Source organism: Stegastes partitus, unplaced genomic scaffold, assembly GCF_000690725.1.
Source record: "Stegastes partitus isolate 25-593 unplaced genomic scaffold, Stegastes_partitus-1.0.2 Scaffold62, whole genome shotgun sequence".
In the NCBI taxonomy this organism is placed as follows: Eukaryota; Metazoa; Chordata; class Actinopteri; family Pomacentridae; genus Stegastes; species Stegastes partitus.
Window position 1 is genome coordinate 739,011 of NW_007577793.1, and position 25,012 is coordinate 764,022.

Sequence of the window (25,012 nt, forward strand, 5' to 3'; positions counted from 1 at the left end):
GGGTGTCCCATACAAAATGAAAATTAAATTTTTTTTTAGATGCTTAATAATTTGGAAATATGTCCTGTTTTAAAAGCCTGAGTAAAATTCCTCTGAGTCCAGTCCTCATGGGGCCACTCTCTCTTTCTCTTTTTTCAAACATTTTTTTTATTTAACTTTGCGCTCCACCCATGAAAACACAGACATATTTATTTAGTCTGCTCCTACTGTGAAAGTTATTCCCCAGCCGGAGGAGGAGAGACCGTGACATCTTCTAACCAGCGACCCAGTGTGCTTTTCCAACAGTAGTCGGCGTGCTGAGCCAGGAGCTAACAGCAGCCTCTGTCTGTGAGACCTGGGACACCGAGGCGAAGGGGAGAGCTCATTCCACTACACGGCAGTCCTCCATGGCTCTGTGCAACGGAGACAGCAAGGTCAGTGGAGCGGGGAGTACCCGCAGCTCCGGTGCTGGGTGGCCCGGTCGACTTCGTGTTAGGACCCCGGTTGTTGCTGTAGTCCCCCCGGTTAATTACGGCCTGTGTGTACCTCGGGGGGAAAGTTAGGGAGCATGTAACGTTATCAACTGTATCGCTGAGGAGCAGTGAGTACGCTGCTGTGTGCCTGTTGCCGTATTACATTAACATGTTGCTCATAGCTGCTAACTAGCGGGACTGGATATCTCAGTGATGTTTAGCATTTCAAGTCTTTATTTTATCACCAAACGCGGCTGTCTCCTTCTCATGGTGGATCCCCTCCAAGACCTTTCAGCTCCAAGCACCGCGTGGGTTTTAGCATAGCTCCGCTAACCTAGCTGGACGCGCAGCTAACAGGCTAATGCTCATTACTACTGTTTATTCTGTCGGGGAGCTAGCTCGCTACACTGGTCATTTGTTAGCTAGCTTTAGCCGGGCAGTCAGAATTTGTAGTGACAACACTGCTATGCCTAAATCTCATATTATGATAGCTGTGGCGTTCATTTGGAAAACTGAAATGGAGCTTGTGGCAGACTAATCTATTTCACTCGGCTGCTGTCATACACTTTAAGCTAACCTAACGTTAACTGTCAGTTTGCTAATGTCGTCACTAAGCTAGTACGAGCCAACTTGCGGTTACCGGTCTGACAACCGGAGCTACTACTGCTGTGTTACCAGCTGATCCGGTGAAGTTTGCTCTAAAACGACAGAGAATTTTTCTTGCTGTCGTGCTGCTTCACCTCCCGTGATTGCTGATTTTGTTTTGTAACGGTTGCACTCCACTTTAGATCAGAAATCGGAGATGACGGGTTGCAGGGGTAAGGCAACTTGTTTTCAGTAACATCCTCGGAAGTGTTTCCTCTTACCACGTGGGATCATGTTTCTCTTCTTCTTGCCGCCCTTGTTTACCCACTTTTGCTCTTTATGGAGATTAGCTATCTGTACTGAAGTTTGCTTCCTAAACGTGCATATGTTAATATGTCATATCATCATTTACTTCAAAAACTATCATACAAGGAGAAACACCGTACTGGATAGAAACAGTGTAGTCTGCCAGAGTTTAAATTGCAGCACTAATAACCATTGAAAACTTGTGGGTTTCATGTGATTGTCCTGATGGCCTTAATGGTTGCAGCACGTTTCAAAAGAGTGACTGTCTGTCTGCGTAGTAGCTCACGAGTCCATAATTATGTTAGGCCAAATTGAGTCACATTTTCCATGGGGATGTCAGAGGTGGACCACAGTTAAATCTAGAAGGAATTGGTTCCCTTATGCCATCAATCATCCAAACCACTCCAAACTTTTGATCCTAATCCTGTTCATATATAATCTCTAGAAAGATGATCTGTCTGTGTAGATTCATTGTCATCCAGTCCATGGTAATCCTAGGAGTATCACTAAAACTGGATGTCTGGTTTTTTTGTTTTGTTTCTTGAATACATTTCACCTCTTGTTCAGGAGACTTCTTCAGTTCTGAAATGTGCAAAGAAACACGAACAACAACACTGTGTATTTTTCAAAATGTTTTTCCACAGCTGGAGGTCAGCAGCGCAGAGCAGAATGGGTCATGTGAGGGAGCGGTGGCCATCCTAGATGCAGGAGCCCAGTATGGGAAGGTGATTGACAGGCGGGTGCGAGAGCTGTGTGTACGCTCTGAGATCCTCCCCTTAGAGACCCCGGCCTTTGCTATAAGAGAACAGGGCTACAGGTGAGAATGAAAAGCACGTGCATCAGACCTGTTATATGCCGTCAGCATTTTTATCACAAGATTCTGTCAATATTGAAGTGTTGAAAGTGCTTTATAATGCAATTTGAGTTGATTGTTTTCTCTCTCTTTCACTCCTTAGGGCAATCATTATTTCAGGAGGTCCAGCTTCTGTGTATGCAGAAGATGCCCCCTGGTTCGACCCTGCCATATTCACTATAGGAAAGCCTGTCCTTGGGATTTGCTATGGAATGCAGGTACCTATGCACATGTAGACATACACACAATATATAACTCGAATGGTATGATTTTGTATCGTGATAGGTAAACCATCCTTCCTCCAGAAGGATTTTGTTCAAGGAAACATTTATGTTACACAAATTACCTTTGAATAGCAATGCATCTACTATCACTCTACGTCAAGCTGCCGTTCAGCTCTCCTGCGCCGGCTGGGATTTCACCACCTTCTTCAAGGGTGCTTTGACACTAGCTAAGAAAGATGAGAGTATTACTCACTCACTTTACTCAACTGGCCTGAAAATTAAAACCAGCAGCTTCTCAAGCACATTTATCTAAACAGCAGACCATTGTATCATTGCTTTAATCACACTGTAACAAAGTGTGTGTCCAAGTATTGACTCTGCTATACGCGTGTGTGTGTGTGTTACAGATGATGAATAAGGTTTTTGGCGGCACAGTCCACAGAAAGAGTGTAAGGGAGGATGGAGTGTTCAGTATTGGCCTGGACAACACTTGTTCCCTTTTCAGGTATTGTGGTTTTCTCTTGTGGACAGCAAGAGGTCTTTTTTATTTTATTTGTTTGTCCGAAGCATTATCATACAGGGGGTCAGCAAAAATATGAGTCACACTGTTGAATGTAATACAGTCCAATACACCACCACTACCACCCACTATGACCTGAATAAACACCAACAAGAACTGAAAATGTAGAAGCTCTGTAAAAGTAGAACAGAGCTGTATATTGGATTGAAGTAGATTTTATGATCATACCAAGTGAAGTGGCTGGTGAGTATATGTTTACAAAACATTAGTATTCCACCTACTTATAAAGCTGTTAATTGTAACATTCAGTATATCTGCATGACGTCTCTTCAAAAGCCACATGGAGCACTGTAGGTGAGCTCATTTATGTGTTGGTAGCTGTGACTGAAGCTCCATATGTTTACATGCTATGCTGCACCCTATCAGGTTCTGTGACCTGATTAGAAATTTCAGCTGTGTTGCTATTGTATAAGCTTTTGTAGGGTCATATTCGATAGACTGAACGGAAAGTGAAGGCCAGTAGGTGTACATATATGTATTTACAGCCAAAGCACAGCCTCTCAGTTGAAATGGATCACTTGACAAATTTTTTTATGAAGAGCAAATCATATAAAAACGAATAATGGCAAATACAATTCATTGTACTTTTAGAGATAAATTATTAGTGTCACATTTGACACCTTGAATGCTGGTCAGTCAGAAATATCAACACTTATTTTGTTGATGTAATCAGCAAGAAAATCCATCTCTCATATATTCATTTTGTCGCAGATAGCCCTCGTAATTGCCTGCTGTCATACCGTTAATATGAACGATAAAGAAATTGACTTCTTACAGTGACTTTGCAGTACCATTCCTTTTTTTTCCCTCAGAACAAAGCGTTGCAGATAGTGTATAAGACATGACTGCTGCCTGACTGGTTTGTCCCAGTGCCATATTTACTACATAAACTGCAGAAGTGTTCCAGCATTCACATAGTAGTAGAGTCAGTAGAGTCAAAAGTGGAAGGCTGCAGTCTTCTTATTACCGTCTGTTTTGCACTCTTAACTTACTGAAAACAGTAACTGCACACATGTAACTTATCATATGTATATTAATGTTCCTTCAGTGTATCCCTCTGACGCATGTGCATGTGCGTGTTTATCTTATCAGAGGCCTTCAGAAGGAGGAGCTGGTCCTGCTTACCCATGGAGACAGTGTAGACAAAGTGGCTGATGGCTTCAAAGTGGTGGCCCAATCAGGGAACATCATTGCTGGTGAGCAGCATACATATTCGCTTTTACTCTGGTTAACATGGCGTAAAACTTTATTCTCATCATGATTTATGTGCAACTGTTTTTTTTAATGTTTGAAAAGCTCAGGTTGCGTGGTTTGTATTTACATCTGAGACTCTGAGATAAATGTTAAACTTGTATTTTGAGTTGTAGTATTTTTTGTATTTTTTTGTAGTTTTTGTTTCCCTGTCTGGTTAATGCTTTGGTTTATGTTGATACTAGTAACGCATCAATGAATTGTGTAAAAGTGGCATTCGGCATTCCCTTAAAACATCTCTGTTTTCCAAACCAGGCATCGCCAACGAGCAAAAGAAGCTGTATGGGACACAGTTTCACCCCGAGGTTGACCTAACGGAGCGAGGCATGGAGATGCTGCGTAACTTCCTCTTTGAGATTGCAGGATGCACAAGTAACTTCACTGTACAGAACCGCCAACAGACCTGCATCAATGAGATCAGAGAAAAAGTAGACAAGTCTAAAGTTCTGGTAAGAGGGAAACTGCTCAAATCTTTGTGAATGTAATAATATTCAAACCTTTTTTTTTTTTTGGGCAGACTTAAAAAAAAAAAAGTAAGAGAAATATTTTCTTGGCACATTTTTATCTTACTATGGGAGATAATTTGGCTGAAAGTCTAATGCTGGGATGCACAGTGTGAAGTGTGGTAGCCGCTCAGAAAGTGGTGACAGCAGCAATGGTGGGAAGTTAAGTAGAACCAATTAAACTCTCAAATTAAACTGTGTTCTATCTGAAAAGAGGTAGTCATCTCCCTGTGCGGCTTCAAACTAGGCTTCATCTCAGGGGAGTGTAAAGGCGATAAATGAGTGTGGAAAACAGACTCAAAGCAGAGAATTTATACTGTTTCTTGTTCTTCAAATACAGTGTCTGGGATAGATTTATCACTATTTTATACTATACTCTTACTTTGCTGAAGCTTTTTCCTACAGCAAGTATGTCATTTTGGATGATTGCCAAGAGCTGGTAGTCCGCTAATTAGGCAGAGTCACGGCTGTAATATTCTCTCTCTCTCTCTTTTTTTTTTTTTACACTTAATATTTTACAACCTGCCAGCAGATGAAACACTAGATATAAATAGGAGTCATAAAATGAGAAGCTGAACTAAAAAGAAATTATACATATACAGTTAATTTAATGGTTGACAACTGGTGACGAGTGGTTCGGATTCGATCTGAGACTAGCAGATCACAACCTCGAGTCTAAAGGCACTGTTTTTGATTATATCTTCAGGTGCTACTGAGTGGTGGAGTAGACTCAACAGTTTGCACAGCCCTTCTCAACAAAGCTCTGAACCAGGACCAGGTGATAGCAGTTCACATTGACAATGGCTTCATGAGGAAGAGAGAGAGTCAGAGTGTGGAGGAGGCCCTCACCAAGCTGGGCATCAAACTCAAAGGTAAGGACCAAACTGCAAGTGATCTTGTTGTAGAATAGAATAGAATAAAACTTTATTGATCCCTTCGGTGTAAACCTCAGGGAAATTGTTGATATTTATGTACAGTTGCTGCAGAAATGATGATCTAACAGGAGTTCCTCATGAAGTCAAATTAGAAATTTATTAGACAATCATAGTTTTTTATTGCCCTTATTACACATCAACATGTTAGTATACTTATTTTGTCTTTAATAGGTTCCTTTCTTTGCATTTCTCATAATCCTATTGTATCTTCTGCTTTTTTCTTCTCAAAAATATTTCTTCCTTCAGTGGTAAATGCAGCACACACTTTCTATAATGGAACAACAACCCTTCCCATCTCTGACGAGGACAGGACGCCACGGAAACGCATCAGCAAGACCTTGAATATGACCACCAACCCTGAGGAGAAAAGGAAAATTATTGGAGACACGTTTGTCAAAGTGAGTACCAGCTTTCAAGGGATTCTCATATGGAATGTGCCACATATATTAAAATTCCATCTCACCCTGCCAGCCAGCGTATCTACCTTGCTTTTCTTACAGTACATCAACATTTTACACATTTCCAGTTTAGCTGAATTCTTTACTACACATTTCTATGCGTCAGTCAATATGACAGTTTTATTCTTTACTTCACCACTTCCAGTTTGTGAATTATGTATGCTTCACAGGTGGCAAATGAAGTGATTGGAGAGATGAATCTGAAGCCCGAAGAGGTTTTCCTGGCCCAGGGTACCTTGAGGCCTGACCTCATTGAGAGTGCCTCTCATCTTGCCAGCGGCAAGGCGGAGGTCATCAAAACACACCACAACGACACTGAGCTCATCCGCAAACTCAGAGATGAGGTATTGCATACATACACATAAATACCAACATGATCAATTTACAGTCATTTTTACAGTTGCTCACAGATTCTGTTGAATGTTGTTCATCACCAAAACCAAATTCATAATGATCATTACTCTATAAGCATTCCACTAACATGTCATTATATCTTCACATTGACTTCTCATAGTGGAAAACACATTGCACAACCCCTGTGGTTAAAATACAGCACAAATCAAATGCTGTTGTAGTCTAGAGCAGAGATTATGAAAGTCCAAAAACATCTAAGTATACTGCAAGAAGCACTGACGCTTCAGTAAAAGACATTCATTTTTCTCCTTATTAGCTATTTAATGTTCATATACTGTTTGGTGTTTTTGTTGGTTTGCTCAGCCCTTTCAAATAAATGCACAACTCTGCAACACCTAAGCATATCCTACACTGTTGCAATGCTGATTCCACTCCTTTGTAATCCTCCAGGGAAAAGTAATCGAACCACTGAAAGATTTCCATAAAGATGAGGTCAGAGCGCTGGGCAGAGAGTTGGGTCTGCCAGAAGAGATTGTCTCTCGGCATCCATTCCCTGGCAAGTACATAAACACACACATGCCTGTTATGTAACTGTTCTGAGCAAACTTAATAAAGGTAATTTGTATCAATATAACGTTTGATGATACTGGATTTTGATCTCTGTCTGCTTGTGTCGTTTTGGGTGATCTGTCTTCTTTCCATCATGCAACCAGTTACTGATTTATTCAGACAGACTCAAAGCTTCACTGCGTTTTAACACGTCACTCCTGTATGTGCTTAAAAGTGATTGATCATTCTCTTTTCCTTTAGGTCCTGGTTTGTCCATCAGAGTGATTTGTGCAGAGGAGCCTTACATCTGTAAGGATTTTGCTGAAACAAACAACATCCTCAAAATCATTACAGACTTCTCTGCAAGTGTCAAAAAGGTCAGTGAATTACAATACCTATAGAAATCTAATATTGATGTGTGACCAGGGTTGGATCTACTGGGGTGGCATGGGGTGGCTTCTGCCACCCCTAGAAGAGTTCCGAACTATCTAATTCAAAAATATATAAAAGGTTGTGGCCGGCTGGAAAGAGCGAAAGTCCAGATAATGTTTCAGTGTTTGCACTCAAGCAAAATTCTGAGTAGTACATGTAATGGCAGATTATTGAAAAAGCTCACCTCAGCTGGCACTGACACTGTAGATTTTGTGACATACTATATTAGAGGTAGTACACAGATTGAAACAAGTCAAAAACAGTTACAGGACTGAAGGAAAGCTTCCATTTTCAGTGACTCAACATCTTACAAATAATATGCGACCTGTTGAGCTAAATGTATGCACCTGAAGCCTACAAAGTCAATCGACTCAAAGCATCAAGCTACATCAAACTACTGATGAAAAATGTGGTCAATAAAATGCTACCAAAAAACATACAGTGCATGGGCTTGTCTAATTTGTTGCTGTGAACAATCCATCAGCAACTCCCTGTGTTTGTTTTTTTTTAGCCACAAGATTTATTTGTCAGTTGCCCTTTCATTTAATTTACTTCATTTTTTTAATAAAGAAGTCAAATAGAAAAAGGGCAGTGGAAACTCTGTCTCCACACCAAATAAGAAGACCTTTGTTACTGTTTGTTCTTTCTAGTTTAATTATGAAGTTAATAATGTGCAGCCTCTGCTGGTCGGTTAGACACATTGCACAAACAGGCAAATACCCAAGACATTTAAAACATGTAATATGTCGAGTTGGTTTCTGATGTTTGGGTTTTCACATTGCTGCTTAAAGAAGGAGCTTTACACATCACCCTGAAACATTTGTTCAGAAATAACACAATGTATGGTCAGAACAAAGACCGTTCATGATCAATTTTATTTTTCACAAGAGTGTGTCTGCTTGTTGTCAGACATTACAAAACAGGGAATCATTATGAGGAACAGCTGTACATGTGAAGTTCAAATCTGAAGTGGGTTATGGATCAGTACTTGTGTAATTTTACTGAAAAAGCTGACGAACACCCTGTATGCTCTTGTGAAAGTGCAAATTGGTGTAACATTTGATGTGACATTTCAAAAAAATAAATCAGGGACGGTGTATTAAAACAGATGGTGAAGTGCAAGTGTGATCAGTTAGTTGCAGAATAGAGCAGCACTGGTCAATATGTTGCCGTCCGTTCAGTTCCATATTCACAAGCTGCTTGTGTTTCCTCTTCAGCCCCATGCCTTGCTGCAGAGAGTCAAGTCATGCATATCGGATGAGGAGGAGGAGAAGCTCATGCAGATCACCAGCCTTCATTCACTCAATGCCTTCCTGCTGCCCATCAAAACTGTTGGTGTCCAGGTGAGTCTGTTAATCACAAAGCATATAAAACCTTATCAGTCACTCTGTATGTTTATGTCATCAGTTTTTTTTTTTTTTTTTTTACCCAAATCAATAATCCCTCAATAAAATGCATTCAACAGAAATGGCTTGCACACAGTAAATTAAGTTGAGATGGGTTTTATTTAAAATTTATGGATCCACTAGGGCTGAACGATATGCAAATAAAAATACAATTAAAAAAATCTGAATTTTCAAAACTTTTTTTCCCCTGATATTCTATTTGATATTTCTTTTGACAGAAACTGTGATACGAGTCATGGCTTTAGTGGGAATGGTTATTTCTGTATTTCTTTTTAACTGAAACAAATCTTAAATGAACATGATTTTTCCTGCGATCTGTGCCAAACAAGCATGCTTCTTTCCATCTGGATATTTCTTTCTTTTTTCTTCTTCTTTTTTTTTCTTCCAAAACTGCACATCAGCGTCTATCATCACCTGTTCTACATTATGTTGTAGAACTCTTCTTTAAGACCCATCCAATAATTTGAAAGGTTAATCCAAGTATAACTCATTTATTGTTTGTTTGGGACATCTGAGCTGTTGCATATACGTGGGGAGCCCCATTGTTTTTAGAGACAGTGCGGCCTTGAAAAGTATGTGTCACTAGGGGTCCGTTTCACAAAACAGGTTCAACAGACTCTGAGTCTAATCCTGAACTCTGAGTTGAGCTACTCTGAGATAGGAAACTCTGAGTTTCCGGTTCCAGAACAGCACATTTGAGTTAGTTTAATCAACTCGAAGTAGTTTCACCTGGAGTTAAGCGCGTGTAACACAACTATAAAAAGCCAGCATCAATGGAGCCCCGATTTGACAAGTCTCCATGGCAACGGGGAAGGGGAGGGCTGAGTTTTTCACCACAGTAGAACTGGAAATCTTAATGCTCAAATATTACGAATTTGAACACATTTTTAAAAAGTAGTGCAACAATGCTGCAGCTGCAAAACAGAGGGAGACATTGCTGCTCGGGTCAGTGCGAAAATTTAAATGTCTTCCTTTGCAATCACAATAATATGACAGGAAAACTGCTTGAATGGTAGCCTATCAATTTATTTCATTTAGGTGCAATCCCACAGGGGAGAAGCGCACTTGGCAGCAGCTTAAGATGAAATATAAAAACGTTGTTAAAGTCTGAGGTTGCAGCACAATGTCATTAACAGAATATATTTTAAAATTAATTGAACAGATCACTACATCATTCACCTGCTGTAGAACTCCGTGATGGCTCTGACAGGTTTATGTCCAGAGAAAATGACAAAGATGGGTAAAAGCCGTTTTCAGTGCTCTGAATCTCCGACAAAAAAACTTCCATTTGCAAAGAAACGCAGAACAACACACAATATCTGCTGGGATGTGAGAGCACGACTACGCTTGGTAATGCTGCACATGTAAGGACGGATTAGGTTGTATGTAGATGATGGACTGTGACGTGAAACGGTACCGCTCAACAAGATAACTGTCTGAAATGCTAGAACATCTATGTGCAGTCTGATAACCATCTCCAGACCAATATTTAGTTCTCTGCGCAGTAATGCTGCACCTTCCTCCACGGGATTGTTATCAAAAGGACATGCCATGTTAGTGAAAACAGTCGCCACCTACTGTGCCTAATGGACTTGTAGTATATCCTGCTGACTCTGATTTATGTATTTATTTATTTTTTGTTTTTGACAGAAGGCAGAACTAGGCTACACCAAAACTCGCCTGCTGACTGAGTGAATGAATTAGGAAATCAAATAACGTGTGGCTGAAAGAGGGGGGAGACAGAGAGGACCTCAAGGTTCATTGAGAAAAACCTGGTCCTGACCAGGTTAGGTTCATAGAGTCGCTTACTATGGTAACTGACTGAGGTCTTAAGTTACCTCTCTCTGTGAAACAGGCTAGAGTTACCCCTCTTCCTCTGATTTGAGTTACCTCCCTTTGTGAAACGGAAAACTCAGAGTTTCCCTCATTTCAGGGATACCAGACTCAGAGTTTTCACTAAACCTGCTTTGTGAAATGGACCCCAGCTGTTTGTCTCTTGTTGTGTTATAACTATAATTAAGTGGTCAACCACAAGACACACCCACACAAAGCTTCCCACATTCCCTCTTTTTGTTTCTCCTTGAGCCAAGGAAGGATTTGCTTTGTAGAAATGATTAAACATGACCAAAAAGATCCCACTTTCCAATAGTCAGAACTGACCTTAAGCATTGCTTGGGCAGAAGGGATCGTCATGACGATTTTCCTCACCCAAACATTGCAGACAGCCAGCGACTGTGTGTATCTTTGTGTAGGTGTGTCCAGAAAGCCAGAGAGTTAAATTTGCTCCAAACCTCAAATTGTGGGGCAGACAGGAGACGGTAGACAAACACTAGCAGCTTTCATTGCCTTAGCTGAAAGTGGAAACATACAACTCAGACATTTCACTGGTTAACACAAGAGAAGAGCTTTTTGTGTTAAATAGACTTTTGTTTGGATTTTATTTTGTGTACCTCTGTGAAAACATTATAATGAAAAGGCAATCTTGTGTCTCAGGGTGACTGCCGGTCCTACAGTTACGTGTGTGGCGTCACAAGTAAAGAATCTCCACACTGGGAATCGCTCATGTTCCTGGCCAGACTCATCCCTCGCATGTGCCATAGCATCAATAGGTAATGCACGCATCTTTGTTTACAGATTCCCTCCTCGTCTGTCCTCAGTGACTGGAAACATTAGAATTCAGTGTTGTTAATGATCAGTTGACCATATGAGCCCATCCATTCATTAATTCACTCATGTCTCTCTTTCTCTCAGAGTTGTGTATGTATTTGGATCCCATGTGAAGGAGCCGCCAACAGACATTACCCCAACTTTCCTGACCACAGGCGTTCTGAGCACGCTCAGACAGGCTGACTTTGTAGCTCATTCTATTCTTAGAGAGTCTGGTAAGTGTGTGTACCACAGTGATTTTAGACCTTAAAGCCCTGTGTATTCTGGGATTTCAAATGGAAAGGAAGTATATGAACTTAATAAAAATTCTAAGACTAGAGACAATAGAAAGTGTTTCTCTGTTGTGAAAACAAGCAGTGTCATCACCCAGAAGTGAATGAACTAAGTAAAGAGTTTACCTTGTACTTATGCAGATAAGTAGTTGTGATTTGTTACATTTGCAACAGAGAGTGTGTAAAGTACATCGGTCTTGACTCAACTGTGGGAGCAGTTTAAGTAAACACAAGAAAGATTTGATTGGATTACCAGGTATTTGCTTGACGTCTTTACTTTGGTGACTGGCTATGATTCAGCTTGGTATTTGACTGCTCTAATTTAAGGTTAAAGAAAAAAAAGGTGAATTTGAATATTATGGTTCTGCATCTTCACATTTCTATAAATGGACCTGTAATAACCATGTGTGCTAAATTTTGTTTAGAATTATCTGCCACTAAGGACTATTTTTCTGATGATTAATCTATTGACTGTTTTGTTCACGTTAGTTAATCTTAAAAACAACAACTAAGTTTCTCCCCCCAAAAATCTCATTTACTGTTTCATTTAAATTCATTTTATGTAGCATTTTCAGCTTTATGAGTGTATTTAGCAGCCACAAGGACACAAGACACTGAAGAGCTCCACACTAATGAATAGGCAACACTCAAGGTGGTTTTGCCTTATCTAGCAGGGCATTTTTCAGAATCGTGCAAATGGGTGTTGATGATTTTGTGGCAATCAGTATGTTTCTACACATTCAAACTATGGAAAAGATGATCAGTCTCTTTTTTTCGTAAAGTTCATTCACCTTTTTTATTGGTACACAGTGAACATACAGTTGATAGACCAAGAAAAGTAAACTGAAAATAATGGGTTTAAGCATTAGACATTGGCTCTGATAATCACACCATTACAATTTGACGTACCCGATCTAACTATTTCTTTGCATTTGCACCCACAATAAATGTTTTGTGTCCACTATTCACATACACAAAGACACAAAAATATTTGAAAACTACTCTCTTCTACCTTCAGGCTATTCCGGCAAGATCAGTCAGATGCCGGTCATCCTCACCCCCCTGCACTTTGACCGTGACCCGCTGCAGAAGCAGCCGTCTTGCCGGCGCTCCGTGGTGGTCCGCACCTTCATCACCAGCGACTTCATGACAGGCATCCCAGCCATGCCGGGCAACCATATCCCAGAGGAGGTATACCATAATGTAACCTCTCAACTTAGTGATAGCATCTCTGCAGATTCAGTGGCATCAGCTTCCATCATAGCAATTATTTAGGTTTGGATATTGCAAAATGTCGGTCCAAGATTTACTCAATGATTTAAATCCCAAGCATTTTCTAGATGTTCTTTGATCCTGTCACATTTTTTCTCAGTGCAGGCTCAGTTTTCACTGCAATATAAAGTTTAGCACCTCTATGGAAACCACACAACCATGAATAGAGGTATATTGTGCAGTATGACAAAATTATAAGCCATAAAAAAGCAAAACATTTTCCAAAACGGAAAAATGGTTATTCTGCATAATAAAGATATTTTCTGATTGATAAATGGTTGACAATTTTGACAATTTAAAAAAAATAACGCGTTTCAAACCAACTGATGGGTTTTGGGGTTCAGTGGGTCAAGTAAGGAGCATCTTAATGTTTCCCTTGAGTTCAGTGTTTTAGAAGTGGTCTGCTTTGTTGTCTGTTTGACCAGGTGGTGCTGAAGATGGTAAATGAGATCAAGAAAATCCCAGGCATCTCCAGAGTCATGTATGATCTGACCTCCAAACCACCCGGCACCACAGAGTGGGAATGAAGTGCAAACATGGCATCGAAGCAACACGCACTCACACACACACACACACTGCACAAACACACTCAACAGATTACAGTGAGGGCTGGTGAACTGCTCTCCTTTTCTATCCTTCCTCCTTTACCCTCCTCCCCTTCTCCTTCCACCTCCCTCCTGTACCTCCCCCCTCTCTTCAACATTCCCATGGACGGCAGACCGTACTGTGACTGGTGCACACGCAAAGGCGCCACTGCTCTGCTCTCCCCCACCACTTTTCCCTGGTCTTAATATTTTTGGCGATAGGGATTAATTAATGTCAGTTATTGATAATATATTGTCATTTTTGATTCATGTACCACAATGCATTTCCTCGCTGTGATGAAAAGGTAAATTGCTGCTTCCTTTTGTGAGGTCACCCATTAAAGGCAAGTGGCGAGAAGCTGTGAAAGTTCAGTAAGTGGACTTGATGTCGTGCCTCAGGATGCATTATAGGATGAGTAAAACATAAAAACAAGCAAACGACAAGTGTCATGAAAAGAAGCGACAGCAGAAGGCGGGGAGGAGTTTGAAAATTGTCATTGTTTATTTTCGTCGGATGTTTTTGTTTTACTGTTGTAGGTCAGAATGTTCTCAGCCTAAGACTATCCTCTCAATTCGTTCAGTTTCACTTTCTGCCTGTATACTGTGCTATGACGAAGGTCGTCTGAACAGACAGCCTATGTGACCAATCAACAATTTTTAAGCTTTTTGTTTTGCCAAAAGTAGAATATGCTGTAGTTATCTATAACATTGTGGGTTCCTGACGATCTTCTCCAAGCTACATTTGTCGACAAGAGCTGTTGACTTGTTGCCGTACCCATCGTGGACGGCAGTCAACCCAAGAATAGCTTCGGTGTAATGACTCGTGCAGCTGTGGAGGAGGCCAATATGATGGGTAACTTTGTATGTGCCTGTTCTGTTCTTGGTTTTTCTTTGGTGTGACCTGACCTGGACTCTGATGTTTCCAGAAAGGAGGATATAACACTGTTTCTCCTCATGCTGCAATATGTATGCTTTTTATGAAGAAGAATAAAAAGGCAAGAGGACTAATAACAAAATTATAAGTACAGTAGAGTTTATAACCACATTGTGTCAGTTGCTGTTGTCACTTCATCATGATTTGGCTGCTCTTTTGTTGTGCCGGGGCACATTTTTTTGCACGTTGTCTTGTTCACTCATAAAGCCTTGGTGCTTTATCAGCATAACAAATCAGACATCCAGTGGAAACTTCACCACCTTAAGTGTGTCACTCTGTAGTGTCAAAGGTCAAGTTAAGAGTACCGTCTGTTGCCATCTCCAGCATAAGTTCACTGTGTCTCAAAAAGGCATTACTGCTTCATGTATTTGTGTTCTGTACTGTCAGAACATTCAGCGCATCATAATCTTTAGTCTTGTCGTTTAAACCTCAGTGGATACAGTGCTCAGGTTTAACTGAGTTTTAAAAAGTGTATTGTACCCCGTTAGAGACATTTCACTCAGATGTGGTGGTTCTCATGCCTCCAGAATTTGTTTTTGTGCCTCTCATCCCTCTGTTATATCCTTAACCTTTAGTGGCAAAATACTCCTAATGCAAAATGAATGGTTTTCCTAACTTGTCTTAACTGCTATTAGTGTTTCTCCCTCTGTTCTGCCTTTATTTTGTGTATTTTTTGTTACATATGTCTTCATAGAAAGCAACCGCTAATAATGGTCATATTACTTTGTAGTTGAATTTAATTGAAATATCAATAAGATTAAGTTATGCAATTTTATGTCTGAAATTTTTTGTTTTTGTTTTTTCATTTTTGGTCAACAATGCTCATTCTCCTTAGTAACGTGCCTCAAACCAAGCCACTGCATGCAGTTTCAACTATGACATTTGTACAATGGAAAACTGAGCTTTAATAAAGATCTCAATGTTGAAACTTCTCACTTCTATAATGAACAACTTATCTGCTTTTAACCGCAATTATTAAAAAAAAAAATCGTTCAACATACTCTGACAACATAATCTTATCATTTTTGTGTTATTAGGGTCCGAGGACCCGCAGGGCAAGGACCCCTATTGTTCCTGCTGCGTTTCTTTCTTTCTTCTTATTTGCCTGACCAACGCGAAAACCTTAATTTGACCCCCTAAACACGCTCAAAAACTCACCAAAATTGGCACACACGTCCGAATCGGACGTATGGGTGTCTATGGTGGCATGTGCAGACATGCTGTGTCAGTTGGTCATCTACTCAAAAAACTAAAGGTCCTACAGCTTTAAAAATGACACTGAGAGCTTCCAAACAAGATTTCCCACAAAAATATGCTGTTTTTACACACATTTGGTGAAAATTGTGGCTGTATGGGAGAGTTAAAGTGAGTGAAAATGTCACTCTCTCACCCAGGGACATGCTGAACGATGACATCATCACAGCTCAGTGCAGCTGGTCATGTGACTCACTGACAGTCTGAGGCTGAGAGGAGAGAGAAAAATGGCTCCTTCAACTTAAAGCAGGTTTAACTTGAAGAACGGTCAGACGGGCATGAGGGTCCAACGCAGACCGAGGACCCGACCAACGCTGCTTGCAGCTTTAATTTTATATTGTTATTTCACACCTGGGGACAAATTTGGGGTCAAAAATACTTCCAGCAGGGGCTAAAATGAAGAAAATCAGAGTTTATGCTTGACTGAAGCTGTCAAATATGCAGCCAAACCCCAAATTCAGTGTTAATGTACTATAATAGAAAAGCTTTACGTAAGAGTGAATAAGCAGGAAATGTAATGCTTCCTTCGGGGTTAGCCTAATTCTTGACTTGAATATGGAAGTTGTACTTTTATTATAACCGAAGGAAAAAAAAAAGAGAAATAATAATGAACAAATTCCACTTTTTCACAACTTCAAAAAGGTTTAAGTATATTAGGAAGATGAAATACAGTGAAAAACAACTCGATAGGGTGTGTCATGGGGATATGCCCCTGTTTTCCATTTAACAATGTGTCTCTTTCAAAGTTACTGCACAGAGCTGCTCTTTGATATTAGCAGTTCTGCAAATGTCTGCATATAATTGATTTGTCACAGAGCTCATCAATCTGCCTGACGCTGATCACAAGGGCTCCATTACACACTCAAACACTCTAAAGGCAGTTTTCATCATCAAAAACTCCACATGCAACACATCCAAATGTCTCCTTCCTTTTAAGATTTATGCTTTCTGTGTGAAATTTTCCCATCAGCACAATATAATGCAAGAACAGTCACATCTACTGTAAACTGCTGTATTACTGAAAGAAAGTTTACAGTGTCATTCATCAGGAGCCTATTTGTGTCAGCAGTCTGTCCTCGTTGCCCAGAAGGCGTCCCTCTGTGTGCCGGGGGTTCAGGTGTGTGTTGCTCCCACTTGACTGAGAGACAAGAGCAGACAAGTTCAGTCAACCGTCCACACGCTGCAGACCAGATCTCAGGAGACGAGGCACGATTTTGGAACAGTCGCTGTGCTGTAACATTGCATAAAGGCTGTACAAGTCACCACATGCAGCTGCCAATTAACTACTGGCCTGTGGCAGTTCAGACTAATGAAGTGATATTTGCAGGAGGAGAAACGAGTGAGGACAGAAATGAGATGAAATGATGGAGATGTTTCTTGGAATTTATTTGAGCTAGAAGTGTGTTTTTGTGCATATTTGGAGAACAAGGGTTCAGTTTGTGTTCATGACGAGGAAATTAAACCACCCTTTTGAATCGCATGTGATTTTATGTATCATTAATGATAGATATTACTGCTTGGGTGTTTATTAGATTGAAGAAGTCGTTCTTGTTTATGTTCACATTAGATAAAGATGCCATCAGCTGATCACTGTAACCCAAAGTCCTCTTCTTCAGCTTTGCACCATTGAATCTGTTGGGTTACCTTGTGCAGCACATCTCCCTAGAGGCCACATAAGATACCTGCCACAGGTTGCTGCCTCCTTTGCTGTCTGCTGTAGAGAAAGAGCTCTCACTACTCCCTTCTGTGTTTACATAGCATGGAAATCAGACGCTTTTTGCTTGGAATATGTACCTTTTTCTTTGTCTACAGATCTCTTTCAGCACAGTCCACATGCAAGCTGAAGGCCAAGTTCAACCTGAGCGGCTACAAGGATGTGGAAAAGAAGAAGGTCGTTATTGGGGGGATGTTTCCAGTTCACAAGCGTATTGCTTCCAGTGATGGCAACACTTCAAGGGTGCCTGTCTCCTCGGGGTGTGAGGGGTGAGCTGAGCCAGATTCAGTCTGTTCATGTGTTCTTTTTCATCATTGTGATTGTACTGGTTTACACGCTAATGGCTTAATTTGTCGTCAAACAAATGATATATAATGTTAAAAGCTACATTTTTAAATATTTTAGTGCTTTGCTGATAAATAATTTTAGCTTGATTATGTATTTCAAACACACAGTGCACTCCTGAGTCTCTTAACCTAATTTTTTTTTTTACTACAGAAATCAAGATAGAGCTGTGCAGCACCTCTGGGGCCAATTAGCTTATTATAGAGACAGGACTTTAAAGTGTAGTACGCAACAATAATCAGCAAGTCTGTGAACTGCTAATTTAGGTAGTAACACTGAAAGACAAAAATAGTCTGCATACATCTTCCAGTTTTCAAGTATTTTAATTTGGAACATATTCAGAGTGTGGATCTGAGTTTCTCTTGCTTTCTTTTTTTAAAAAACAAAACAAAACTGTTTGTATAGAAATGTGTTGTTTTTCCATCACTGTCTCAACATCCTCCAGATTTAACTTCCGTACCTTCCGCTGGACCCAAACAATGCTGTTTGCCATCAATGAAATTAATAAGAAGACTGATTTGCTGCCCAACACTGACCTGGGTTACGTCATCTATGACTCCTGCTTCACCATCTCCAAGGCAGTTGAGGGCACCCTGACCTACCTGACAGGCCAAGACGAAGCTGTACCCAACTACCGATGTGGCACTGGGGCACCACTGGCTGCTCTAGTGGGTGCAGGGGGCTCCGATCTGTCCATTGCCACTGCTAGGATACTTGGACTTTACCATTTTCCACAGGTACGTAAATGATGAGTGGCATAGTAGAAGGAAAACAAACAAAAAGAGACCTCATGTTGTTTCTCCCTTTCATCTTTAGGTCAGCTATTCTTCAACTTGCTCTGCTCTGGAGAGTAAGTTCCAGTTCCCCACCTTCTTAAGGACCATTCCCAATGACAAGCACCAGTCTTCAGCTATGGCCCAGGTGGTGCTACATTTTGGCTGGACCTGGGTGGGTACCATCGCTGCTGACGATGATTATGGCAAGTACGGCATCAAGGACTTCAAGGAGCAGGTGGAGGAAGCTGGAGTCTGCATCTCCTTCTCTGAGACCCTGCCCAAGGTAAACAGTTTGCAGTCAACATTTCACTATCCAACCTGTCGTTTTGGTCCATACAAGGCCAATTGTGTTTTCAAGAAAATTCGTCCCTTTAGGTGAGTTCACCAGAGGCCATCCAGCATATTGTCCAAACTGTGGTTGAGTCCACAGCCAAGATCATCGTGGTCTTCTCATCGGACGTGGACCTCAGTCCTCTCATCGCTGAGCTGCTCCAACACAATGTGACCAACCGCACCTGGATAGCCAGTGAGGCCTGGATCACCTCCGCTCTCATCAACCAGCCTGGGGTGAGCGTTCAGTGATGACCAGGGGTGAAGGCTTACAGACTTAAAGTCTTATTTTGAATAGAAATTGAGCAAGTGCAGATCATTCAGAGGCTGATCAAATCAGTCTGAACAACATTTCACAGGCTGATAATGTGTATGTTTATATGCAGGTGGGCTCAGTCCTGGCTGGCACTCTGGGTTTTGGGGTGAAGAGGGCCGATATCCCTGGTCTTCAGCACCATCTACTGGATCTGGACCCCTATGCCGACTCACTCACAGAGGAATTCTGGGAGACGGTGTGTTTATTAACCTTGGCGAATTTGACAGTGATGGGTTGATGACTATTGATCTGTCTTTACACATTTACATGGACAATCTACCCCTGAGTTTGCAGCTAGTAATCACACTTCTGCAGACTAAACCTTTAAATGACAAACAGTGTCAAAAGTCAACACAAACGTACAGGATGCAGATTTTGTGATGTTCTTTTTTCTTACAGGTGTTTAACTGTACGTTGGATTATGGCAAAGCACTGAGACTAGCCAAACAGAGGGCCAAAGAGGGAAACAGCACACTATCCAGAGCAGTGAGGGGGGTACCTGATGGTCTGTGTACTGGGAGTGAGTCTGTGGCACAACTCAGTAACACCTACTCTGACGTCTCCCAGCTACGAATCACCTACAGGTCAGTTCTTCAACCACCACTGAGGGCAACAGGTATAAGGTGGTGAAAGAAGCACTCAGATCTTGTACCTAAAAATAACAATACAACGTGTAGAAATACTCCGTTGCACATAGAATTCCTGCATTCAAGTCTGTGCTTATAAGTATAAGCTCAAAATATGTCTAAAATAGCAAAAGTAAACATACTCATCATGCAGAATGACCCATTTCATAAAGCCATGCGATAGTTTAGAATGAATAATCATGACAATAATGAATTAAATCATTAGTTAATTAATTAGGAGAATTCATTAATTAGTATCCCAGTGGAGATAAAATAGCTTAAGTTTTATCCTAATCTAATAAATCAAAATGTATGTGTTGATTATACTGTGTATTATAAATCTGAAAATGCAAAGTAGTTAGTAATTAAGTTGTGAAATAAATATAATCAAATAAACAGTACAAGATTTGCCAGTTAATTGTAGAGTAGAAATGCAGAAAATGGAAATACTGCAGTGAACTACAGCTAACCCAAAACTGGACTGCATGTACAGCAATTGAGTAAATGGACTTGGTTGCTTTACACCGCTGCACTGATGCTGGTAAAGTCACAACTGCAACAAAATTGGCATCATACCACTGATTTTCTACTGTTTAAGGGACAGTTGACCACAGTTACAGAAAGCTATTTTATTTTGAGAGCATTTCTGCAGCCTCTCTCACACACTGGATCTTAATGCAGATTAATTTCTACCCCACAAATTATATACACTGTGTCTCTTCTGAACACTGTCCTGATTGGATGATTCACTGAGTGCACTGTGATCAGTTTGCATACTTACTCCAGGTAACCAAAAAGGTGTTTTTTGGAGAAAAAAAAACAAACACATTGGTGCTAGTGTTTTCTTTAATCATGAAAAAACTTGCCTGTAAGCCTGCAATGCACAACCTGTACATCTAGTGTTTTTTGCTATGATGATGTTGGCGATAATGAGGAAAGCTTCTCCCACAGTGTGTACAAAGCAGTGTATGCTGTGGCCCACGCCTTGCACAACCTGGAGCACTGTGAACACGGAAAAGGGCCGTTCATTGGGAACAGTTGTGCTGACATCACTAACTTTGAGCCATGGCAGGTAAATGTCTGAATGTAAAGTCTGTGCAGGCATTTCTGTATGCACCTGTATGACCTACATCACCATCTCTGTCTTCCTTAGCTGATGTACTACCTGAAGAATGTGCGTTTCAAAGTGCCGAACACAGAGGAGGAGATCTACTTTGAAGAGGGGGACGTAGAGGGCTTATATGACATCATTAACTGGCAGGTCAATAGTAATGGGGAGGTATCTTATGTCACTGTTGGGAGCTACAATGGCTCGGCAGCCCTGGAGGACAGAATCCACATAATGAATGACTCCATTGTGTGGAACAATGAGGTGTTGGAGGTCAGCAACATATTGATTCAGACAGCGGTTAACCACATGCTCTTTGAGATCTTGATTAGTTGGCTCGTAGAGGTGTCCAAGCTTAAATTATCTGTGCTTTTTTTGTGTGAAAGCCTCCTCGGTCAGTGTGCAGTGAGAACTGCCAGCCGGGCACCAGGAAGGGGATCCGGCAGGGGGAGCCAGTCTGCTGCTTCGACTGTATCCCATGTGCTGATGGAGAGATCAGCAACATGACCAGTCAGTACACAACTTTCAAACTGTACCTTTAAGATGCTTTGCTGAAGAATGTGAACTAGTGCTGAAAAGATCCATCTTAATGGATCCTTTTGGGGCATGACGAGTGAAATTCCTGTTTTGTGTTGAAGTCCTTCATGTTTTTTTTTTCATTCTAATTCATTTTCACCGTTGCTTGTGGCAAACAAATGCCTAGATCTGAGTTTCTTTGCCTAAACTGCCAAAAGTTCCACTGTCCAGGTTCCATACGACTAGGATCATGCTTTTACTATTTCAGCTTAAGCACTTCAAAACAAATTCAGTGGAGCAGTGTCAAAACTACTCAGTCAGAATTAAAAACTACTCTAGATATTAAGTTTACTTACTTACTCACTTATACACTAACGCATTTATTTCAGTTGATATTAAGATGCTCAGGAGCCTGAATTTGCTTAAATGGCTTTCACTGTTCTTACTTTAAATTCAGTTTGACTGAATAAGGTGACATAATTGGTACAAATGGTAAAAATCACAAATTTATGGATCCCATGTGAAAATCAATTAATGATGCTTTAATGTATTGCTGTTGTATTCTTGCATCACAGTGCTTGAATATTCTGCAAAACTGATCTTCAACAAAAACAAACTGTCCACTTACATAAATCAAGAACTGGATAAACCACCTCCTTACGTGGGTTACAAAAATAATGACATGTTTTAGAAGTAAATTGCATCTGTGGCCTCCTTAGTCTCCGCCTGAAATAGTACAAACACAAGCAAACAAGTCTATATTTGCAAATACACCTACTTATACTAAAACAGTCTCTGGTGTCAACATGAAAAATGAGAATGTTCCAGGCGTGTGAGGGACACTTTCCACCATCAGCCTAAACAACTTAAGATATGACTCTGCTGCCCTCTTATGACACCCTCCACTCTCTCTGTCTGACAGATGCTCGTGAATGTATCCTCTGCAGTGGAGACTACTGGTCCAATGAAGCTCATGACACCTGTGTACCAAAAATTATTGAGTTCCTGGCCTTTGGAGAACCACTGGGAATCACTCTCATTGTCATCTCTGCCTTTGGAGCTTTAGTCACCATTGCTGTTGGGGTCAGAATCACACAACCAACAACAGAACTCCTACTAGATCTTTGACTGCGAAGAGTAGGGAACTAACAGGGCATTCTCTTCTTCTTCCTTTTCCAGGTGGTGTTTGTTATGCACATTGGCAGCCCTCTGGTGAAAGCCAATGATGCTCTGTTGAGTTTCTCACTGCTCTTCTCGCTGGTGGTGACCTTCCTCTGCTCCATCGTTTTCCTCGGAGAGCCGCAGCACTGGAGCTGCATGACCAGCCAAGTAGCCTTAGCTCTCGGCTTCGCTCTCTGCCTTTCCTCCATCATGGGTGGGTTACCAGTAGAAAAATTGATTTACCCTCTCTTGTGCTAAACTCAAACTGAAAGATGCCTTTGGCTTGCTGAACAATATCAAAGTCATAATCTGTCTTTGTTTCAGGTAAGACAGCAGTGTTGATGCTGAGAGCCCAGGCCCTGAAAGCAGCCCGAGCTCGCGCCAAAGCAGCTGCCAAAGCTGCAAAGGCTGCAGCTGAAGAAGCAGCAAACAGTGGCAGTCCTGATGTCATTGTAACCAACACAAATAACAACAATGATGTCAATGCCTGTGCTAACCCTGAAGTTGACATTGTCACCTGTGCCCACCAGAGGGCGATAGCTGCTGTGGCAACATTAATCCAGGTAACTACAGGTGACAAAAAGAAACCAGCTCAGTGGATCAAGAATGATGTAATATACATATAGTTGCATAAGGTACTCAGTGATAGTGACCTGGTATTCAAAATTAACATCAAATTACATGCAAATTATCACCCACAGTCCTTTTTTAATTTAAATTTGACATCTATTGCTGAACTCTAAATATAATTCTTTCATCCAGGCTATAGCGTGCACCGTGTGGCTCATCATCCTACCTCCACATCCAATCAAAAACACCTCTGCCCAGAATATAAAGATCATTCTCGAGTGTGACGAAGGCTCAGTGGTCTTCATCTGCTGCATCTTTGCTTATGACATCCTGCTGGCTCTGCTGGCCTTCATCTTTGCCTTCATAGCTCGCAAACTGGAGGACCACTTCAGGTAGGTAACACAAAGGTTTCATGTAAAATTGAGTAGCAATTAAGAAAACAGTTCCATTAATTTTTATTGCAAGCACTGGCTCACTGGGGTCAAGAGGATTAAATAACACCCTGTGGAAAATTTCTGCCTTATAGTAAGAACTCAATCTAGTTCAGCTATACCCCAATCACTCTGCACTGCTTGCTGTATGTTAAGAGATACAAGTACAGATGGTACAATGTGAAACTGATGGACAGTAAAATTGTTGAGGGGCTCTTCTGTTTGCATTTCATTTCACAGTCTGTGTGCAGAAATAATGAATCTTATCAAGTGCAAACACATAAAATACAGATATTAAAGAACCAGTACGTGTAGGACGTTTGTCAGTGTCGTTGTTGTTCCTTTAATCTTCAGAGCCATAATACATTTTCTTAAATCCATCTTCCAGTGAGGCAAAGTGCATGACATTTGGCATGCTGGTCTTCTTCATCGTCTGGATCTCTTTCGTCCCTGCTTACCTTAGCACGCGTGGCAAGTTCATGGTTGCTGTCCAGATTTTTGCCATCCTGGCCTCCAGCTTTGGCCTGCTGACCTGCATCTTCCTGCCCAAGTGCTATGTTCTCTTGATAAAACCTGAACGCAACACAGAGGAGATGATGAGGCCTCGGGCCAAACCCCGTGACGGGACCTCGACCGGGACCTCAGCCTCTCTCGCTACAGCTGGTACTGAGGTCAATGCTACAATTGCATCCACTGCTATTGATGATTAGGCAAGAAATTCTAATAACTAAACTGAGCCACAAAGTTAAAAGAACTGTAATGTTAAACCAACCAGCTGATTAGGATTCCTCGTCTTGCAAGTCAAATAATCATCATGTTCGGTCTCTGACTAGTAGACAAAATATATCACCCAGAAAATATTTACATGTATATTGACTGAATGTCTGCACCTTTATACATGACAGAGATCATTCCAATAAGTAATATCCCTGAGGGAAAGTAAAGCTGCTACCTCAGCAATAACTAAATATTTTTAAAAAACTAGGAAAAAAGCAGGACATTTTTAAATGCACATTCTTTGAGAATGATATCATCTTGACTTTACTTGATTTACTATGATGTCTGCAAGTTCCACAAAAACATATTTTAACAAGCTCAGGCTCTTATTGTAAATGCTGGTGATGTTAAATTGTGGTAGTGGAATTAAAACTAAGCCAACATTTACCTCAGATATCCTGCTGCTGCACCTCTAGTTTCACGTGGATGTCAAATACGTCTGAGTTTCAAACTGTACGCATTTAGCTTATG

The 25,012-nt window shown here is 40.9% G+C and overlaps 2 protein-coding genes across 2 annotated transcripts; both read left to right on the forward strand.

Annotated features, from left to right (window-relative positions):
- The first annotated feature begins 329 nt into the window (after positions 1-329).
- On the forward strand, positions 330-15,549 carry gmps (guanine monophosphate synthase). The gene is made up of 16 exons (XM_008275964.1): positions 330-413; positions 1,988-2,160; positions 2,300-2,414; positions 2,828-2,925; positions 4,093-4,196; positions 4,507-4,700; positions 5,461-5,626; positions 5,936-6,087; positions 6,318-6,491; positions 6,952-7,057; positions 7,312-7,427; positions 8,700-8,825; positions 11,382-11,497; positions 11,640-11,770; positions 12,846-13,018; positions 13,525-15,549. The coding sequence occupies exons 1-16, from the start codon at positions 387-389 to the stop codon at positions 13,624-13,626; spliced, it is 2,073 nt and encodes a 690-aa protein (XP_008274186.1). The 5' UTR covers positions 330-386; the 3' UTR covers positions 13,627-15,549.
- Positions 13,963-24,669, forward strand: vmn2r1 (vomeronasal 2, receptor 1). Its single transcript, XM_008275978.1, has 15 exons — positions 13,963-13,988; positions 17,684-17,854; positions 18,376-18,667; positions 18,747-18,989; positions 19,082-19,273; positions 19,423-19,548; positions 19,752-19,936; positions 20,930-21,050; positions 21,132-21,359; positions 21,473-21,596; positions 22,525-22,685; positions 22,782-22,977; positions 23,088-23,326; positions 23,526-23,725; positions 24,153-24,669. The coding sequence occupies exons 1-15, from the start codon at positions 13,963-13,965 to the stop codon at positions 24,472-24,474; spliced, it is 2,826 nt and encodes a 941-aa protein (XP_008274200.1). The 3' UTR covers positions 24,475-24,669.
- Positions 24,670-25,012: the final 343 nt, after the last annotated feature.